Source organism: Columba livia, chromosome 5 (assembly GCF_036013475.1).
Source record: "Columba livia isolate bColLiv1 breed racing homer chromosome 5, bColLiv1.pat.W.v2, whole genome shotgun sequence".
NCBI classification, from domain to species: domain Eukaryota; kingdom Metazoa; phylum Chordata; class Aves; order Columbiformes; family Columbidae; genus Columba; species Columba livia.
Window position 1 is genome coordinate 42,342,202 of NC_088606.1, and position 22,516 is coordinate 42,364,717.

The window sequence follows — 22,516 nt, forward strand, 5'->3', positions numbered from 1 at the left end:
CTACTTCAAACCATTTAAGAAAGTAATCAGTCAATTAAGGGAGAACGCAGAGCTAAGTATATCACTACAGGGTTTCATTATTAAAACCAAACTCTAGGAAGGTTCAAAATGGTTTTTCATGTATTTTAAGACTGTTTTATAAATAGTTGGCATAAATGGATGCTTGCAGTTACATGGAAATTAGCATATCTCTACCATTCATGCCATTTACTTAAAAAAAAAAAAATATAGGTGTTTACTAATACATACAGTCTGGCTAAAGAACTGGAACAAACATTAAACATCACCCACCTCACGTTATTAATTACTGTACCTTCACTTGGCATATTTGCACACTTCAACATTACTGAGAGAAAAGTAGCATTTTAATATGCCCTTGATGTATCTTGAGGAAAGAAGGGATCAGAAACTCCAGACAAAACTGGTAGGAGTAAGGAGCGAGTGACTTCATTCTTTATTTCCAGATTTTGAGACCTAAACCGCTCATGGTATTCATTAGGTATACCTAAAACACACAGGCATATCTTGTCTCCTTATGCAGAAGTGTTTCAGACTGCTCTTTCCTACCCATTACCTGTATCCAGTCTCCCTCCTGCTCTCTAGCTTTCTTACACTTACTTCCCTCTCACCAAAACACAGCCTTTCATCTTCACAGAATATGATGGAACATATTTCAGGTACAATTTTCTGATAATGTGTTCAAAAAGCCTCAATAAAAATTCACCTTTACTATGGATGCCAAGCATTCAAGAAGAACAGTCTCACAGGATGAATTTATGCACATTACCAATCTTTTCATTACTCAGTTATGGGACCCACAATAAATATAGCAACATTAATACTTAAACCTATTCCTGACAGTTTTTGAAGACTTAAATAACAAGTTTCATTCATCAGTCTAAACCACATGTTTACATTTATTCAACTATAGAAAACCATGGTTAAATTACACTGCCATTCTTAAAAAACCTCCAAATCCCCTTTCCCCTTACTTGCTATTTAGTGTCACGGTTAAAAGGAATCTCACCCTGAACATACAGGATTTAGAACAACCTCAGCTGCCTCAATTTGCTATAAACTTTAAATGCAAGCAAGAGTCACTAGATTTGCCTATTGATAATAGATATAAGCTTGCTTTTCCTGATATTTTACAGTTTCAACTGTACTTCACAGTAAAGTATGTTAAACTTTCCCCCATGAAAAATAAAACCACAAGTATCCCTGTGCTAACAACTATCTGAACACTTTTTCCTGCGAGTGTATACAGCTCTTCAGAAAGCAAAGTAACAAAGGGATCCACTTTACTCTTTCCATGTCAAGAGCAAATGCATTAGAATACAAGTCTAGTTTTCACAAGACTTTTCTCACTGCACCTACAGTAAGAGACATTTTCATTGTATTTTCAAATACACAGGAAAGAGCCACGTGATTACTATATGCTTATTACCATCACCTTTTTGTCACAAGGTCAGAAGACTACTCCTGTAAGCTTTCTTCCACGTTTAAGACAGAACATTGCTCTGGCTTTTCCAAGAAATTGTGATAGGGACAGATGCAGAAATTTGTCTGTATTTGATATTGCAAAAAGCATGTGTTTGCTGCCCGCTTCTTCCTTTACATTTCTTTAGTCAAACAAACATGACCTCTTCGTTGTCACTGGAAAAAAGTACTGTTATGATACATACTCTGTGATGATGTATCTGCAAGGTCATAATTTGTTTAATTAACTATGGAGGGAAAGAAGCAGAAAAAAGGTGTTATTTCAAGATGACATGCCTCCTCCCCATTTATGCATTACCTCAGTCTATCTCTAGTGTCACTGGTAACAACTTCCACTCCACCCCTCCAAAGGAGAAAAAGTACGTGTTGGTAAACTTCCCCATGGAAAAGTCCAAGAATACTTTCTTTAAGTTTTTTATCATAAGAAGTATATTTAACCAAGACAAAAGCTGAGTCATGATAGGTGATTGTGGGTTAAAGTCTACAAAATAGAATGGCAAAGGAAGACAGAATCATATCACAGCTCACTGTAGAACACAAAGTGAAAGCAAGAGTGCTAAGACTACTACTTTTTGACAAAGATGTGAAAACATAATAAACAGTGCTACACAGCAACAGAATTAATTCATATTTACAACCCAAGCTTAGGTTTGGCAATTTAAACTGTTTTGTGAAAACTTGCTCTTGACTTGTCTTTATTGAAGAGAGGGGTGGGGGAAGAAACAGGAAACCAGTTTTAAAACCAACGCATTCAGGTTTTCCAAACTGCAGCACTCACACATAAATGAGAAACAAGACTGTTAAACTGGATTCACCTTATTGCCCCCAGATTAGAACAATAAGGTAAACGCAGTTTATAACTCCGTGGTAATAACATAAAGAGACTATCAGAGAAAAATAATCGTCTTAAGGATTCATGTTTACTGCCCTTTAAATGCAAATTATCTTCAAATAAGTTTCTCTGTTTGAAGTTTTTCTTCCGTATGATAACACAATCAGCCTACATTGCTCTATCATCTCTCAGATGAAACAAATAAAAGTATTTATTTTCACCTCTTTCATATTTAAAAAAAAAAGAAAAGAAAACATACCTTATGCTGCAACATTTTAATCCTGCATGCACTAACGAATTTCTTTAGGTTTAAGCCTACATGCTGCACAGCCTACTTGCTTCCTTTTCGTACTTCGCCAGATCTCTTCAATTTCACAAACTTCTGAACTGAGCTGTCATTATTAATTCTCAGCAAGGAACCTAAGCCACTATGAATCACCACAGCGACTGGCAGCAAGTGTTGGCACTACTCACAATGCTTCAGAAACAGAGAGGAGTCCTAAAGCAACTAAAAGCTTTTAGTTAACCTACCACTGACTTCGTTCTTGCACGAGTCTTCATGCAACTTCATTAAATAAGAGAGCAAAGAAAAGGGTACATTAAGCTGACATAATATTTCAGAAGCCAGAAATATTTCAGTATTCTGGCTCTCTAACACCAGGGTCCCAGCCCCACACCACCATCTTCAAGTAGGGACACCCCACAGGCTGGAACTTTAGTTTTTCACACTTCATTAAAGGCCTGTCAAACAGGGACAATTATGCCTCCCATAACTGCCCGCAGTGGAGTTAAGCCATCAGAATTTATTCATTGGACATCAGACATCAAGACTACTTACTTGGCTCTAAACCAAGAGATAACACATATTGCGCTCCTCAAGAAATGCACTGCATGATATCAAACATTTATTTACTACGCAAAACTGCACATTTCTCTATGCTGTGTGAAAATTAAATTGTTGGATAAAATTCCCCCATAAAACAATTGATAATAATTATTTTTCCTAAAGAGAAATGAAAGTAAAAACGGAAAAAAGGGCTTTGTTGTAGTCTCTAAAATAATGCTCAACTCCGCATTGCTAAGCCACAGATGTCTACACAACAGATTCCTACAAATAAGAGGGAACAAACATTCCTCTGCATTAGGAAGTTGTGGCATTTTTTCTAGAATTCACATTTGCCATGACCACTGCATTTCAACAGCCAAGCTACTGTAACAACACTATCATCTGGGACACTGGCAGCTCTGTGGTCCAGCAGTAGATATAACAAAACACTAAACTTTGACAATCACAGACAAGAGATTCTACAGTGTTCTACTGATAATCAAAACCATAAAAATACAAAGAAGGAAAATGGATTGTAACTTCATGTTGACTATATTTGCTGTGTGGTGGAAGTGAAGTCAGAAACTTAATTTTCAAAGTCTTTTGGAAACTTAGCTCATGTTCATCCCACGAACAAAGTGTGCTTTCAGTAATCTGAGCTGTGATTTTCAGCAGAGAAGATACAGCTGCATTTCTGGTGATGGGTAATTTAAAATACATATTAGTATAGACCACTCTGTAACATAACATCGAAGAGTTATGAATCCAAGTTTAAAAGTTACAGTAAGATATACTTACTTTTTTGTTACCTTCCACTCCCTCACTTATCTCACTGCCTGTCCCTGCTGATCATGTGAACAGGTAGTGAGTATGACTTGCTCCATGGCACCAAGGCAAGCTAATTTTGAAATTACCATGGGCCTCCAGAGCTTACCAGAGAATTCTGAAGCTGCTTGCTGTGCGACATAGCCACATGCAGAGGCTCATGCTGGCTTTAGAAAATAAATCATCTTCAAGAGACGCATGCTATCACATCAGCAAAACCTCAGCTTTTGTTGAATTAGGAGTCTCATTAAAAAATCATTTTCTTTATTATCCTGACATGTTCATTCCTAGACTCACTTCTCCAATACTAAAACACACTATAATTTTTAGCAAACAAAATTTTATCTATAAATGCTAATCACTGTCTGCCCATTTTCTTCGGAAAGGTAATTCTCAGAACAAATACAGATAAAACAAATGCAGGTATCTAGATGTGACACTGATACATAACTATATTCTCACCTATGCACACATTTTAAAATGTTTCCCCTCTTCAATGGTGTTATCTATTGACCTAATTTTGTTCCATTATTGACACAATAGCAATACAATTAAGGGACTGCTTAAGTCAGTTTAGTTTTTGAGGGGGGTTGCATATGAGAGGGTTTTGTGTGTGTTGCTGTTTTGTGTTTTTAAAAAATGTAAGTGAGAACTAGAACTGGTTTTGTAGATCTCTCAATGCTACCTATGTTAAAGAACAGATGCCTCATTATTTTTCTAGTTGCCCACAAGACATCTTCAAGTTCCACAATCTTTCTATTAAGCTTTCAGTTGTAATTATTACTCACACATTAGATCTCTCAAAGAAGATTCCTACCAAATTGCAAACATAAGACAACTGTGGTATAATTTATCACAGTAAAAATGCACAACTAATTTCTAAATTGTCTCCTAGATACCCATAACTGACATGAATTTAGTTGGTCTAGACACAAAGCAAAATTCCAGCATACTCATTCAGATGCACAGTGTGGACCAACCAAGACAAAATCTAAAGATTTGCATAAACCACAATGGTCTGGTTTAGAATAAGTTTCAAGATAATAATAAAGGAAGTGAAAATTCATTCGTTTTCCCAGCTCCCTTAATATAAAACTTTAGTTTCAGCACAAGAAATATTGTTATAACTTCCACTGATTACACTAGTTGCTTGTTTTACAAACTCACAATAAATCATTCCCTCTTTTGGTGAAAAAAAATCAAAAATCCAAAACGTCTGGTTGACCACACTTATTTTTGCACTCAAAAATTTGGCAGCTCTCTTGGAAGCTGGGAAGAGAGACATCTTTGGAACTGGGTATTAAAAACATCTCTGTTTCCCTACCTGTTTCTCACTCAGAGCTGTGATTTTGGCTTGAAGTTCATGAAGCTGTTTCTTCAAATCAGCATTCTGATTAGAAAGAAAAAATATCTGTGAGAAAGATATTCCATTTGTTAACATAGAGTAGTAGCGGGAAGGTGGTTTTTTTGTTTTGTTTTTGTCTAGCGTACTACAAATACAGCACCTCTGGATGTACAGCCAATAAAATTCAAGAGGCTCAACAAAGCCTTGCTTAAGTCACTGAGTGCAACAGTAACCAGAGCACCTTTCCAGCACTCAGAAAGACAACCCAGTTTGGAGTGAAGATTTCATTAAAACATCCATTAGTGCTTACCATGTTATAAAGCACATTTGTACATTTCATCAAGCTTACAAATTAAACAAGAAATGTTTGTTAATGTCTATAACAGTATCACATTGTATGTAATAGTATGCTGTAGTATTCTCACCTATGCTACTTATGCAAAGATATTATCATACATTTGATTGTATAAAGCATTAGCAAACATAGCTATTAACTCTTAATTGACACATGCCAAATGAAGGCAAACATATCTAAGTCTTCATTTCCAGGTACATTTATGCCTTAAACTGTATTTAAGAGACTTACATTTGCCTTCACACATCATTCATATCAGCATTTTGCTTACAACAGCACTTTCTTAAGTTTAAGATTTGAAAGCTGTAAGCATCACTATAAAGATGCAGTCAGAAATTTTTTTACCAACACTATTTATTTTTCTGCTAAAAAGAAGTAAACAAAGAAAGAAAAGAAAAAATAAATAAATAAATAATATGTAATCAGTTTAAAGCCTGAAAAGCTCTTCAGAAACATGACAGGGAAGTGAGCTTCCCTGCACTTTTCTTTTTCAACTTTTTTGTTCTCATTTATGTTGTAAACTCTTTACACTAGGTTATGCAGGTTTGCTGTGTTACACAAAAATATTAAAACATAGGACTAATATAACTACAGGAACTTCATACTCAGGACGACTTCCCTATTGTTATATTCCTCCATCCAATTTTGAAATACGTTACAATCTCAGCTTGTAGATAGTTTTCTCCAACATACATACACAATTCTAGCAGAACCAGATCTTTTGTACATTTGTCATCCTCCCTTCTTCTAGATTTCACTTTATAATCTGGGATAAATTGCATTAAGAGCATTGGAAGCAGAGACCAGATTTACTCTTCCTGGCTCCAGGAACTTCTGGGACCCAAACAATGAGATTGAGCACAGCCTCAGCAAGTTTGTGAATGACACCAAGCTGAGTGGTGCAGTTGACACACCTGAGGAACAGGATGCCATCCAGAGGGACCTAGACACGTTCAAGAAGTGGGCCCATGTGAACCTCATGAGGTTCAGCAAGGCCAAGTGCAAGGTCCTGCACCTGGGTCAGGGCAACCTGTGGAATCAGTACAGGCTGGGGAACGAAGGGATTGAGAGCAGCCCTGCAGATGAAAGATTGGACATGAGCCAACAATGTGAACTTGCAGCCCAGAAGGCCAGTTGTATCTTGGGCTACATCAAAAGGAATGTGGCCAGCAGGTCAAGGGAGGTGATTCTGCCCCTCTGCTCTGGTGAGACCCCACCTGGAGTCCCATGTCCAGCTCTGGAGCCCTCAGCACAGGAAAGACAAAGACCTGCTGGAGAGGGGCCAGAGGAGGCCACAGAAATGATCAGAGGGCTGGAACAGCTCTGCTGTGAGAACAGGCTGAGAGAGTTGGGGTTGTTCAGCCTGGAGAAGAAAAGGCTTGGGGGAGACCTTATTGTGACACTTCAGTACTTAAAACAGGCCTAAAAGAAAGATGGGGACAGAGTTCTCAGCAGGACCTGTTGCAACAGGACAAGGGGTAATGGTTTTAAACTGAAGGAGTGGAGATTGATGTCAGACATGAAGAAGAAATTTTTTACAGCAAGGGTGGTGAAACACTGGCCCACGTTGCCCAGACAGGCAGTAGATGCCTCACCCCTGGAAGCATTCGAGGCCAGGCTGGACAGGGCTCTGAGCAACCTGATCTAGTTGAAGATGTCCATACTCACTGCAGGGGGGTTGGACTAGATGAGCTTTGAAGGTCCCTTCCAACCCAAACTATTTTACAATTCTAACTTTGTGTGGCCGTTTGCAGCATGACCTGGGTTTCAGCAGATGGGAAATGAAAGCAAACTGCTCTGCAGTCTAATCGTTAGGAGAGCTGGTCAGCAAGTAAGAATAGTGGACCTTACCCAAATCCCACCAGAACAAGGAAGTTTTAAAAAGCAGATTTCCCCAATACCACCCTACACACTGCTCATCCCTCCCTGTCAGGTGTCTAACTACTTGTCTATTACAAAAAGCTGTCTTCACTGAGCTGAGAAAAATATATGCTCAGAAAATTACATATGGGCATGGAAGCACTTAACAGCAAGCCTCAAGTGAGCGGCCTTCATGACTCTACTCAACATTTCAGACTGGTTGGAGAACTCCACAGAACTCTCCATTGAGCACACTGGAGTGCTTTATTGCTGTACAAGATAACCCAGTCAGCTTACACAGTCATTGGGAAAGGGATGACTTCTGCTGTGTCTCGTTATCCACCTTCAGTAGATCTAAAACATCCCGAGGCCACGTGCCCACTCCTCAGACTCTACCGTGCTGAAGCTGGATACCTAAGACAGGCAATCTGAACACAGCCTTAAGCTACATCCTTTGCTCAGACAAAATTTCTTGGATGGAATATCTTCTCCTTGTACAACTGTGAATCTTCCAATATTCAAAAAAGCAAATTCTAATAATAGCAGATTTTATAAAGAGCAGCTTCCAATAGACTCTGAAACTTAGTGCATATTTGAACTTCACCATAGTACACAACAGTTGCTTGATTTAAACTATTAAGAATATGAGGCAAAAGGCTGCATAACAGCAAAAGTTTTGGTTTTGTTTTAAACTAATAGTCATTGTTTAAAGACTTGTTTGTAGTAGTTTTCTTCTAAACACTGTATTAGCAAGTAAGAACATGATCAACAAATAAATAAAATTCTCAAGTATCATGCACTGTTATTTCCTGTACTTTTAAGAGTAAATAATGCAATACAAAAATAGTTACCTGTGGATCTTGCTTCATTTGGGCAACCAATTTCTATAAAGAAAAAAGATGCAACAATACAATGAAGATTTTCACTACAGATCTTGTTGAACAGTTAAATATTCAAAATTTTTGAAGAACATTTGTAAAAGCAAAGGATTCAGTTTACAGCATTTTAATAGCAAGGCTTAGAATCCATTTACATTTATATATATAACATTATATAATTTCCAAACGTATTCTTATTAATACAGTAAAGCTACCACACTAAACCACCACTTTTGTTCCTTCTCCTAAACAGGTCTCAAACAAATGATGCCTTTTTAAGGACAATTTAAGCCAGCTGGGCAAGATAACATAATTGCTGTGTCTCCTCTAGAACTGCTGCCTTCTTTGCATGCAGTCACAAGAAACACAAATCACAGATAACGGCTGTGGGCACAAAAGCTGTTTGTATATTCAAGAGCAGAATGTTTCAAGTACTCTGGGTCCGCCTGTGCGCTGTCTTGGCTGGTACCACATGGAAGACCCATGTTCAGAAGTATCTTTGCCACTTTTCTCCCTCAGAGGGAGATTGAGATCATTGTAGAAGAGATGCCCTCCACATCCAAGGGAAAGCAGACAGATTGTTACCATTCACTATTCTTCCTCTTTCACTTCCTTCAGGCAGCTGCAGGAGAACGCTGTCTATTACTAAGCAAGGAAAACATTACCAGGCTTTCACCCAAGAAAACCAGAGCCCGGAATGAAAAAGCAATGTAAACCAAATATTCTCAATTTACTTTTTGGTTACAGCCACGTTTATTCATCCCATTTCTTCTCCCTTCCACACACGCAAAGAACAACATAAAGTCTGTACTTTCATTCCCATGTGCTCATCAGGAGCAGGAAAAGGAGTGAGAAACAGAAGGACAAAGCAAGCAAGAAAAATATGTTTCATTCTACCTGCATTGATACCACTCAGAGTATTCAGAGTCTGTCAAGTAATTATCTTTAAAAGTTTATTTAGTTTCACATCCTAAACATGGTATTTATCAAAAAAAAAAGCATAACAAAACTATAATTGTGCAGATAAACCACAGGTTTACCTGCTGCATTTTCTTTCTGTAATAGTACTAGCCAATAGCAAACAGAGGCATAAGCATGATGTCTACACTGGACAAGTATAGAGTGTTGTCTCCCATCTTTCAGAAATTTATATCTGTGACATCTTCAAAGATTACAGAATTACAGAATCACAGAATCAACTGGGTTGGAAAAGACCTCAGAGATCATCAAGTCCAACCCTTGGTCCAACTTCAGTCCATTTACTAGATCATGGCAATAAGTGCCATGTCCAATCTCAGTCCACCACCTCCCTGGACAGGCCATTCCAATGCCTGACCACTCTCTCTGTAAAGAATTTCTTTCTGATATCCAGCCTAAATTTCCCCTGGCAGAGTTTAAGCCCATGCCCCCTTGTCCTGTTGCTAACTGCCTGGGAGAAGAGACCAATCCCCACCTGGCTATAACTTCCCTTCAGGTAGTTATAGAGAGTTATGAAGTCACCTCTAAGCCTCCTCTTCTCCAGACTAAACAACCCCAGCTCCCTCAGCCTCTCCCCAAAGGTCTTGTGTTCGAGTCCCTTCACCAGTCTTGTTGCTCTTCTCTGGACCCGCTCCAGCACTTCAATGTCTTTCCTGAACTGAGGGGCCCAGAACTGAACACAATACTCCAGGTGTGGCCTCACCAATGCAGAGTACAGGGGAGGGATCACTTCCCTTGTCCTGCTGACCACGCTATTTTTGATACAGGACAGGATACCGTTGGCCTTCTTGGCCACCTGGGCACACTGCTGGCTCATGTTGAGCTTCCTGTCAATTAGTACCCCCAGATCCCCTTCTGCCTGACTGCTCTCCAGCCACTCTGCGCCCAGCCTGGAGCGCTGCAGGGGGTTGTTGTGACCAAAGTGCAGGACCCAGCACTTGGCCTTATTGAACTTCATCCCATTGGAATCAGCCCATTTTTCCAGTCTATCCAGATCCCTCTGCAGAGCCCTCCTGCCTTCCAGGAGGTCGACACTCCCTCCCAACTTGGTGTCATCAGCAAATCTGCTGATGATGGTCTCAATCCCCTCATCTAAATCGTCAATAAAGATGTTAAACAGGACTGGACCCAACACTGACCCCTGGGGAACACCACTAGTGACTGGCCACCAGCTAGATGCAGCCCCATTCACCAGCACTCTCTGGGCCCGGCCCTCCAGCCAGTTCTTAACCCAGCGTAGAGTACACTTGTCCAAGCCATGGGCTACCAGCTTTTGCAGGAGTATATTACGGAAGACAGTGTCAAAGGCCTTGCTGAAGTCCAGATAGACCACATCCACGGCTTTCCCCTCATCCACCAGGTGGGTCACCTGATCATAAAAGGAGATCAGGTTGGTCAGACAGGACCTGCCCCTCCTAAACCCATGCTGGCTGGGTCTGATCCCTTGTCCATCCTGAAGGTGCTGTGTGATTCCATTCAGGATGATCTGCTCCATAACCCTGCCAGGCACCAAGGTCAGGCTGACAGGCCTGTAGTTGCCAGGGTCAGCTCTGCAGCCCTTTTTGTGGTTTGGGGTAACATTTGCCAATTTCCAGTCATATGGGACCTCCCCAGTGAGCCAGGACTGTTGGAAGACGGAAAGCGGCTTGGCAAGCTCTTCCGTTAGCTCCCTCATCACCCTAGGATGGATCGTGTCTGTCCCACAGACTTGTGAGGATGCAGATGGCTCAGTAAGTCACCAACTATTTCCTCCTGGAATACAAGGGGACTATTTGGCTTCCTATCTCTATCAACCACCTCCAGAGGCCAGTTGTCCTGAGGGCCGCCTGTCTTACTGGTAAAAACTGAGGCAAAGTAGGTATTAAGTACCTCAGCTTTCTCCTCATCTTTATTAACTATATTTCCCTCAAAGTCCAACAGAGAATGGAGGTTTTCCTTGCCCCTCCTTTTGTTATTAACGTATTTAAAGAAGGACTTTTTATTATCCCTAACAGAATTGGCCAAATTAACTTCAAATTGCACTTTTGTTTCCCTGATTTTTTTCTGCATGATCTAGCCCTTTTTCCACAGTCGGTAAACTCTCTGTTTATTTCTGCTTTCATTCAGAATCTCCCTGTTTAGCCAAGCCGGTTGTCTTCCCCGCCGGCTAGCCTTTTGGCACACCGGTATAGCCTGTTCCTGTGCACTCAAAACCTCCTGCTTGAAGCATGTCCAACCCTCCTGGACCCCCATTGTTTTTAAGCATTGTTTCCCAGGGTATGCTCTGAACTAGACTTCTGAACAGGCAAAAATCTGCCCTCCGGAAGTCCAGGGTAGAGGTTTTATTAATGGCTCTTCTTGCATCTCTGAGTATTGAAAATTCTATTATTTCATGGTCGCTACGCCCCAGGCGGCCTCCAACCACTACAGCTTCCACCAGCCCTTCTCCGTTTGTAAACAGTAGGTCTAGCAGGCCCTTACCCCTGGTAGGCTCATTTACCAGCTGATGAAGGAAACTGTCTTCTATACACTCTAGGAAATTCCTAGACTGCCTCTTCTGTGCAGTATTGAGCTCCCAGCAGATACCCAGCAGGTTAAAGTCACCCACAAGAACAAGGGCTGTCAATTTTGAGACATCCGCCAGCTGCTTGTAGAATAATTCATCTCCATCACCCTGGTCGGGCGGTCTATAACACACACCCACAAGGATGTCAGCCTTGTTGGACTTCCCCCTGATTCTGGTCCACAGGCACTCAACCTGTGGATTATGTCTTCACTTTAATAGCCAGTAACACATTTTTCTTCCATTCATCTACCTTGTTTACTTTTTGAACTCATGAAAACACCCAAGATTCTGTGACAATAAGTTCCAGAGTTAACTATGGGACCCTTATGTAATAGGACCTCCTTTTTCTTTTGAATCTGCCTACTGATAATGCAAGCATGAGAAGCAAATAAGATTATGGAAAACCAGTCTTGACTTGACTCAAGAGGAGCTGGAAGTTGGACTTGATGATCCTTATGCTCCCTTCCGACTTGAGATAGTCTATGATTCTATGACTGTTTCTCTATTAATCTTCTTCCTACATTTTTTCCACACTACCTATTCCCCCATCAGTCATCACTTTGTCAGATTGAAAGTCTCCGCATGCGTGAATCATTCCATTGCTTTGTTCACTTTAGCACTTCTTTCCTGTACTTCTCTAGTTCATCTCTATCATCTGGAGATGAAATTTAAAACTGCATGTGACATTCAAGTACTCTGTTCTGCAAGAACTCCTTCTACACTGCTAATAGCTAATTCACAGCCTGCTATTGCAAATGTAAAACTGTTTTCCCAAAGTGCATCACTTAGCATTTATCTACACTGAATATTATTGTTTCGTCATGCTGTCATCTGGTGTCATGGGAGCCAAGATGCTATGGTACCCTTTGACTTTCATGCTTAGCTTATTTTCCCTCAGTGCTTTCTGCCACATCAGAGTTTCACAAGCAACAAATCTGCTAGTTTTTATACAAAGTGCTTGTATAGATACTCATAAAACAATACAGTCAGCGATTATAAACAGTTCATGAAGTACCACTAAATTTATGGATCACACAATACCACATCAGTCAATCATAACACAAAAAATGATGTTCTTTTGCACTCACCCAAACTGCAAGAGAAATTTATGGTATTTTAAAACCTACTGATCTTTTTGCTACAAAAAGGATGTTTTGTTCTTTCCACACATCAGCTTGAGGAGTCATCCACGAAGCCCAACCCTTCTGTGTGAATAGCTAAATATAACTCCTTTAACACCTCTTGTGATCAAAATTATGAAGAGCAGACTGTTTCAAAATAGCCTTAATGAAGTCAACACAGTAGCAGAATGAACTACTTAGATTTGATGTATCTCAGAACAAGCAATATAGCTTTGACATGGAAGACTGTTGAATATTCAAGCTGCACTCTGACAGAGCAAGCAACCTGGTCAGACTTCATTTATGGAGGATTCTTCAATCAATAAAATGAAATTAAAAAGTAGCTTTTTCTAAAGAATGCAACACCTCCTTTGGGTCCTTACTGGTAGTTTGAACTACACTTTGCCAAAGCAGCAGCATGAAAGCTTCAGAGTTCTGGAGGAGAACTGGAAAAGGCAGGAAACAAGGAGCTATTCTACAGACAAAAATAGAGCCACCCTGAGCATCATTTTCCACGGTGATGTAAGCAGCCGCAGGTGACACACTGCAGCAGGGAGCTGGGTGCCTTTGCTCACAGTTCAGAGCTGAACTCTGTATGCTCATGAGGCACCTCCCCACCACTTACAAGAGGACAACAACTGTGACTGTCTGCAAACTTTCTTAGAGTCCTCAGAAAAAGTAACATTAGTAAGTAATGATGACAAGTGAGACAATTCTCCACAAATCCTGAGCACTGCCAAAAGTAGGAATGTATTGTATCTCTTTAAGTTACAAAATTCAAAGATATACAATACAGTTCAAGCTTTCCATGTTTTTTGGTGGTTTTTGTGGGAAAAAACAGTTGTATTTCTATCAGTGGCCATTTGATGAGCAAGCAATAACCACTCACGCACAGTTCAATAAAAGTTTACTGAAGCACCCAACATATTGCTGCAAGTGTTATTTTCCATTGTAAATATTTAGATTCCCATAATTAAGGCTGAAAACAAGTCTAAAGTACCTTGAAGAAAAAAGACAATCTTATGATATAATGGCTTGTCTAGTTTCTCCAACAAAAAAGCTAATTAAATTGAGTTCAGTGCAGAGCTTACTTTTAATGAGGATTGAGAAAAGCTGGAGAAAAGAGGGTCAAAAAACCTTGAAGTTGTTTAAAAAAGAAAAAGTCTTTTGGGATGTTTTCCAGTCTTCATCCCTGTTCATCATCATCATTATGAACAGATGCTAAAGTTTATTAAAAATTCAGTTTTAACATTTGTGGTTAGCTTAGGCATAAAGGAGAATGACAATACACACAAGAAGTAATTGTTGTTAGACCAATACAAGCACAACTAGCATTCTGATCAGCATACAGCAGATAATACTTGAAAAAATACTTACTAGCCTTAAACATTTTAATACCTGCAGCAGACTGCCATGGGTAATTTCTGGATTCTCTTACCCCATAACAAAACTACATTGAAGTTTTAAATGCAAAGGCCTTGGAGGTTCTGAGAAGAGTAAAATATCTGTCTATAGTTCTGGAAATTCATCCTTGTTTTTTTTTTCAAGTTTTTTTCCCTAGCTGAAAGTTGTATTTTGTTAAAGCAGACATAGCTTCATTTTACTAACACATCTATCCAAGTTCTTGCACTATGCTCATCATTGCAGTAACTATTGAACAAGTCATCTAGAACACTTGTTTAGACAGGTCATCAGTGAGTTTCAGATATTCAACAGAAATTCTCAGAAAACTGTCTTTAGAAAAGATCTCATCAATAAATTTAACATTTCAAGATGGTAGCTACTCTGCATTTATGGCTGTAATTTTTTTTTCCCCAAGAATTAATATGCATATGTCCTCTTACATTTGCTAAATCAGGTGGGGTTTGTTTGGTTGGGCTTTGTTTTTTGTTTTAATATTTATCGTTTGTATTGTAACTACAACTCTACTGCCATATAGTATTGGACATGCTACCAGTAAAAATAATTAACATGTAAAAATTTCTGAGCCCAAGCACTGCAACGTTTTAGTTAGCAAAACTATACCATTACACGTTTAGAATGTACTGATGTAGAAGACACTCTAGAAGAGAAGCAACTGATGGGACTATGCAGCACTATGCACGCTTCACTTGGAAGTTCCACTACTGTATTCTTCCATTGCCAACTGAATACTGAAGTTGGCTTCAGAACATTGGAAAAATCTTCCAGACAGAAGCTGCTGAACATAGAGTTTTCAGAATGTTTTTATCACTGCTACAAAATACAGATATAAAAAAATCCCCACCCACAGCCTGATATGTAGATTTTTCACATTTGCTGAAAAACAACAGGTGGTGAGGTCAAAACGCAGAGCACAAAATTCTTAAAGTAGTTTCAAGCTTATAAAACAATTATTACTATAGTTGTAGTGCTATTACTTAATTCTACCATTAGTAGTAATACTATCAGCAATACTAATGCTGCTATTACTTAAAAGTATGAAGCAAGAAAGAATACAAATTACCTGGTGAACCTGAATTTCCACTTTCAGAGCCTCCTGTAGAGTCTGCAGCTCCATCCTCTACCTTCTCCACTTTCTCTACGAGCGTCTTTGCTGATTCCAGTGCCTTTAGTTTCTGGTTTCCTCTTTAACACCAGCACTATAGAAAAATAAAGGGGTTTTTTTGGTTAGTGAGGGAAAGACGACCATTTGAAAAGAGAAGATAACAGAGCAAAACTTCAGTAGTGAACTGTATTCAACTGCAGCTTTGTTGCCTAAACACAAACGATCTTTTGAACATAAAAAAACTACAGGCTATACCAAATGCCTGCCTTGGAGTCATTTAGCCAAATTTGTTACTTCCCACATATTCCAACGTTGACATATTCGTCCCTTATCTGAGTTTGCAGGCAGCAACCTCCTACCAATATCCTATTGCAGTTGCATATTAAATTAGAAAATTTAACTACCAAGAATGTTTTAAAAATCTGTTTAGATGAGAAAATTTTCTGGAGACTAAAATTCTGTAACCCAAATAGCAATAAATTGTTAAACAGAACGTACTGCATTAACACACTTCCATGATACTAGAGCCGTTCTTAGATGGCATGGTCTGCACGCAATCTGACAGAACAACATTAATATATTAATAACCCACTACCTAAAGTTTCAGCTGAGTTAGTCATTTCAGTTGAAACCTATTTTGAAGGAATACAAGATTGATATAACGCAGCACAAGACTTAACTCACAACCATTCATTTTAAAATCTTCTACTGGAATTCTACCTGTAGAACATGAGTTTACTATCTTCACTTATACTACAAATAAATTAATCCTCCCAACCTCTGATGCAGAAAAGTAATATCAGCCATACTTCTAAAACCCTTCAAAGTTGGATGAGAGATTTTTGTTCAGAAATACATTAAAAAGTATCAGCTTCTGAAACAGGATTAAGATTCCTGTCTCTATCTCATATGCCCAAATAACAACAAAACCTGCATAAAAATTGGATGAAAAAAAAAAAATCAATCAATAAATACATACACATAAAAGCCATTAGAAAACATCATACGGCAACCTTTCCAGTCACTTTTCCCATCCAGACACCACATATTAAAGAACTGCAGTGTTAAAATAATTCCTATATTTGGTTTGTTTTTAAATTGCTTACAATTATTGCACTAGTATTGTGGCCAACCCAGAGGCCTTCATAATGGGACACTGTTGTTTTCAAAAGTATATTGACAGTTTAGATTATACACCTAGGCTGTAAAAAAAAAAAAAAAAAAAAAAAAATAATAACTCCTGTAAGTTAGAGCATAGTATTTTAACATTGTCTCACTACAGAAAACTTAAGTGCTGGACAAGTTTGTTAACTCTTGAAAATAAGAAGTTAGGGGTGGGAAGTGTTTTGTTTACTTAAATTGTTTCTCTTTCTTAATAAATATGTTACAAAAAGAGAAGACTATAAAGTGATTTTTAAAAGCATTACATTTAAACTCATTCTTTGTCAGTGCTTTCCGCTGTTTGCTCAAAGTTACTTATTTAAATAACAAAGGCCTGATCAGACTTTCTAGTCAACATATGAAATGACCTTCTGCAAGGGCCTCTCCCACATGTGACACAGAGGAGCAAAAACAGCTGCCTTTGCAGCAGTACCCTCTATAAAAACGTAATTTGCATCAAGGGATACGTGGAAATTACATATAATTCCCTGTTCTATTACTACAAACAGTAATGAGAAAACAGAATCCCAGATTATTACTTCCACTCTCTGACAAGAACAGCTATAGCCTGCATTAAGTCCCTACCACTGCAGTTTCAAAAGAAACCATGTGGGAGACTGGCTAAAGAAAACTGGAACCCACCACAGAGGCAAAAAGTCTTTCCTAAGCCTTGGAAATTCAGTTTTGGGGAAAAGATACAGGCAGGTATGGCCATAGGTTCTTTCTCGGCGCGTCTTCAATGAATGAGCACGCATTTCTGATGAATCACTAGTGTCATTCTGGAAGTACATATTAACTTTGAAGTTAAGAGCAAAACAGCAGAAGAGACAGTTATCTCAACTGGGAATGTAAACAATATTCATATCTCTAATACATCTGACTGTAAAGCCCAGTACTAGTTCATGGGAAAACAACACAATACCTCTGTAAAAAAAACATACAAAGATTAAGCAACTACTATTAATGCACACCTTAATTTGACAGATAGGAATGGTAGTATTGATGGTTTATAAATTTAACCCAACCTAATTTCATAGATGCCTTGAGCAAGTGGTTGCTCAGCCTAGCCATGTTTACAGGGAGAAGACATGAATAAATGTAATGCACTGTCTATTGAGAAACATATATTATGACAAGTAAATAAAACAATTCTAGTAACATACCAATCATTCAGTTCCAACCCAAAATACTTGTTATACTTTCAGATTTTTCTTTCATTGTATTTAAAAAGTTAACAGATTTTAAGGTTCCTTAAAATTTATTCCTTCTATATGTAAATTTGAAATAGGTTCTGAAGAATTCCATTCATAAGACTAAAACTTCCAAGAAAAGGCAAGAGAGATTAACAAACATTTGACTTTTCTTCCTTTTTTGGGGGGGCATAAGTTTTCTAACACTTGACTCTTTCTTTCTACTTCCCCTCCTCTAGCATTCCCATTATAGCCTCAGAGCAACTCACTCTGCATTATCATTTACTTCTGCTTGCAAAATTATGCTGAAGCACATTTTAAACATAGGAAACAACTTCCTCTTCAAAATCTAAGCATCTGATACATAACAGAAACTAATGCCACTTCATCAGTGAAGGCCACACAGTAAAGAACTATCTTTTGCAGTCACCTCTGCCAGATACTGTATGTCAGCTAGTAGCACCAGTGTTCTCCATTAAAAAAAAACCCAACACACCACAGAATAAGCAATTATGAGAATTTGATAAATTACAAATCAGATGCCACATATTTGGCAGGGCCTTCAAGCCAAGGCATGCATCACTGCCACTTCAAAGACAAAGAAACAGGCAAAGAATAGTGAAGAGTTTATTATGAGGTTCTGAATTATTCTAAGCATCCAAATCATTGGTGGGGTGGGAGAACACATTAAATAAGATGTTCATTCAAAAAATCTGGTCAAGTTGCTGCTTTCTGAATATGAAATATACACAGTTGTTATTCAGCTGTACCCCTCTAGAACTGAAACATTCTAGAATACACACTTACAACTTATCTCCCCAGGCAAGAATAACAATCCAAGGTTATCCCTGTCTAAAATTCCCCTGAAGTACCTTAAACACCCAATATTAAATTAAAAAAAAAAAAAAAGACATAATTCCTTACATCCAACAAATCCTAGACTGCATTTTTCTGGTTTATGTAGAATAATGTCTAAAAATATCTACGAGGGCAGCTGGTTAAATACTGCTAGTATTTCCCTTGAAAGCACGTATAGAACTACATAAGCAAGTGGTCACAGACATTTTCTGAGTGCAAAAATATTCAATATTTTTGAACTTACATTATTTTAGACTGAACTTCAAGCAAAGATTTAAAAACTTAAGTCCAGTGGCGTCATAAACTACACAGAATACCACCTCTGAAGATGTATAAAACCATCCCTGGATTAATCATAAAACATACTGCATTTCCACTTTACTCTTACGACAGCAGAATTATTTTAATTAAAAAGCTTGTCGATGATTGAAATTGCATGGATGGATTGGTCTGCAAACATCCTTCATCCCATTAGTTTTTGAAGGAAAACATGCAAATGCCTTGTTCAGTGCTAGAATCAGTGATTTCCAAAAGGAAAGGAGAGGATTGTGCAGTATATGCATCTCTTGTACATCTAGACCTACTTCCAAGCTTCAACCAGAAAGAACACTGAGAGCAGGAGGTAAATTTTCCATTCCTTGGACTGATTTCAACTATTGGAGGCAGCAGTCCTCCATTCAATTTCTTGCTGGCACACATTTGCTATAAATAATCCCTTATTTCTTACGTGTTTCCTTCAAGAACTAAAATTTCATACTCAGATAACAGCAGTGCATTGGAGTGCTTAAGGCAGTAGATGTTTGTACAGCATATAAATATTCAGAAACTGAATGAAACCTTAAACTTCAAAATAATCATGTAAGTGCATTAGCACTTCTCTATTACCACCTCAATTAAACACAATCCACATCAGAACCTCTAAAATATCACAAAGCTATTTAAACTACAGCTATTTTGGAAACTGCACTAGAAACACAGCTGACAAGATAGATATATAGATACAGATATATATAAAAACAAAAGTAGGACCCACACAAACGCCATGGATGCCTGCTGTATGAAAGACTCTGAATAACTTCACATTTCAGACAGAAGTCTTTCTGCGCCAAAAAATCCTTTCAAATGAATTTGTTTTTCACATTACACAGAAAAAAAAAAAAAAAGTTATCATTTTTGAGTAGATGAATTTAAATGTCGACTGTACTTACAGACCCTTGGGCCCAAATCTCAGGCCTACAGAGACTTTATTTATAGGACTGGAGCTTCCATCAGTATCATTTACTTTAAGTCTTAATTTTTGAATACAAGAATAGATAGGATTTCAGTTTCAGTCAACATCAAAGTTTTCCAGGAATGGATGCCAGCTCTTCATATCATCTATTCTTAGGTAAACCGTCTTAGCCCTGGGAAGAAGTACTTACCAGTTTTGAGAAAGTTATTCCCTTCAGCTCTCTACACCCTCCTACAAAAGAAAAACAACAAAACAAAATCATTATAATCAACTTAACTACAGTTGGAAACAGAAAAAGAAAATTCAAATATTTGTAAAGTTGCGAGGGGGAGTTGTTTGGGATTTAGGAAGGACTGTTTTGTTTGGGATTTTTGGGGGGTTTTGGGCATTTTTTTTTTTTTTTTAATACTGAAGATAACTATAAATTATCACTTGGAAATACAACCTCTTTTACATGGCAGGGAAAGCCAAGGAGATGTACAATTGTAATCTGGATTAAAATACCAACTATTACTATCACTACGGGAAGAAGATATTACAGATACAAGCTTTTCTAGTTCTGTGCAAGGCCTGTGTTCCCCTCTCCAGGGGGAAATACCTCCTCTCCTTCACATTTATTAACACCTAAATTACAAGCCTTGTCAGTTGCCACAGCTGAGTATGACAAGGTTACCCACCCCAGAGATTTGCCCCACACCTCTGCTGGAGGTTATATCAACACAACAAAGATGGTAGGGCAGGTGATGTGTCAGCACAGTCACTAAAGCCCATATCCCAGAGTACTGATGTAAACTGAAATCAATGGCAGTTTAAGCTAATAGGCCTGGTCATGAACTGTGGAGGCCGAGAAGATGCGCTGCCCATCACACTGCCACTGTCATGGGTAGAACAGCATTTAGCAGCAGAGCAAGGTAGTACCTCTTAAATTATCCTCATATGAATCATAAAAAAAAAAACAAACTTGTGAGTCAGAGTCCTAAAAAGATATCTAAAATATAAATGATAACTCATTTGCTCAATTACTTTGCCTGATGCTAAAAAAAGCCTCCAAAATACTCCAATTTTCTAGTAAAATCGTAGAATATTAGCCTATTTTAAGCTTCAGCGCCACAGCTAACAAGATCTGTGCAGGTAAGTTTCTACCACATACAAGTCATCACAGAGCTGAAGTTTAAGCCTTAGCCTTATGAAGAGATACAGCAGCAGACAGCCACAAAATCATCTCTCACTCATTGGAGACCAGCACAAGCGCAGGAGTTTACTCGTACTAACCAGCAGAACCTGGGTGCTGATGAACACCAAGCACAGAACACAGGAAGCCTACTGCTGCTAGTGACCATAGGCATCATCACTCTCCTAGTCCCAAATTTTATTGTGCATTTTGAACAACAAAATATTACAGAATATAAGCTGTTGAATTTTTTTTAGAGCAATTTCAGGTTAGTTTAAATAACATCCAACTGCTAGCATAGTAAGTTATGAACGGGAAGTACAGACTGTCTTGAAGCTATATTCAAAGTAAGTGCATTTGCTCTGGGCACTACAGAATTTGAAATAATCTCTCTGTTCAGGGTGCTGAAGAGACAGGCGTGATTCTCAAACTTCAGTTGTTTTCTTTTTCAATATCCAAACCTTTGCTGTTACCTCCACCTCCAAGTACCAATCAGTTACTTCACTGGTCAAAATAAAAAACAAACAAAAAAAAAACACAAAAAACACTACAGAGGAAGCTCTTCCATCATGCAACCATGTCCCTCTTCAACAAGCAACTACATCTCCATGCTACTAATAAAAAATAATAATTAAAAAATCTCACTGCTGTAGATGACTGACTTTAGAAAGCTAAACAAAACAGTCGGTATTACACATGTGCAAATACAGTCAGAATTTAAAAGTATTATTTCTATTTTAAAAAAAGAAATATCAGTTTACTTGTAGCACAAGTACACACATGAACTGAAAACTGTCACTTAAAAATAACGGCATAATTAACTGTTCCTTCCTTTTTTTCCCCCCATGTAGAGACTCGCCCCCATAGCAAGACTCGAGCTTCATCAAGACTGAACTATGTAGAAAAAAGCTGCACAGTTACAAACCTTTGGATTGCATTTAACCACTCTGAAGGGCTGCAACCCCAGGCTGAGAACCCAGGGGCTCCTGAGGACAAAGTTAGGAATACTGGGAGTTTAATCACAACTACACAAGTAATTGGCTATGTTACGCTGGATAAGTCACTTACAGAGGACCTAGGCAGAGAATGGAAATATAGTTGCATCCTTTTCTGTATGTAATTTACTACATGCTTTTTCTTGAATGTTTAGAACAGGTTAATGTTTGAAAGCCAAGTCTTTGGAAATACAAAATACTTTCATTCTGCCCTCATGCAAGTACAGTATTTTTACTGGCATCTGCCTCATTTAGCATCAGTTGAATAATTTCTTTTCATTCAGAGTTTTCATTTTGCATGCTTTTCTAAAATTCAAC

The 22,516-nt window shown here is 38.4% G+C and overlaps 1 protein-coding gene across 22 annotated transcripts in view; it reads right to left on the reverse strand.

Moving 5' to 3' along the window:
* The window catches only part of PHF21A (PHD finger protein 21A), a 150,203-nt gene that overhangs the window by 97,080 nt on the left and 30,607 nt on the right, over positions 1 to 22,516 (reverse strand). For 14 of the 22 annotated variants that reach the window (XM_065064666.1, XM_065064660.1, XM_065064650.1 and 11 more), the window contains 4 exons: positions 20,223 to 20,263; positions 15,551 to 15,686; positions 8,395 to 8,427; positions 5,308 to 5,373 (listed from right to left, as the gene is read on the reverse strand). In XM_065064666.1, the coding sequence (XP_064920738.1) occupies positions 5,308 to 5,373; positions 8,395 to 8,427; positions 15,551 to 15,604 (153 nt within the window). In that variant the 5' untranslated portion in view covers positions 15,605 to 15,686; positions 20,223 to 20,263. Of the gene's footprint in view, positions 1 to 5,307; positions 5,395 to 8,394; positions 8,428 to 15,550; positions 15,687 to 20,222; positions 20,264 to 22,516 lie in introns of all 22 variants that reach the window. The other 8 variants (XM_065064648.1, XM_065064656.1, XM_065064658.1 and 5 more) reach the window with 2 other exon arrangements.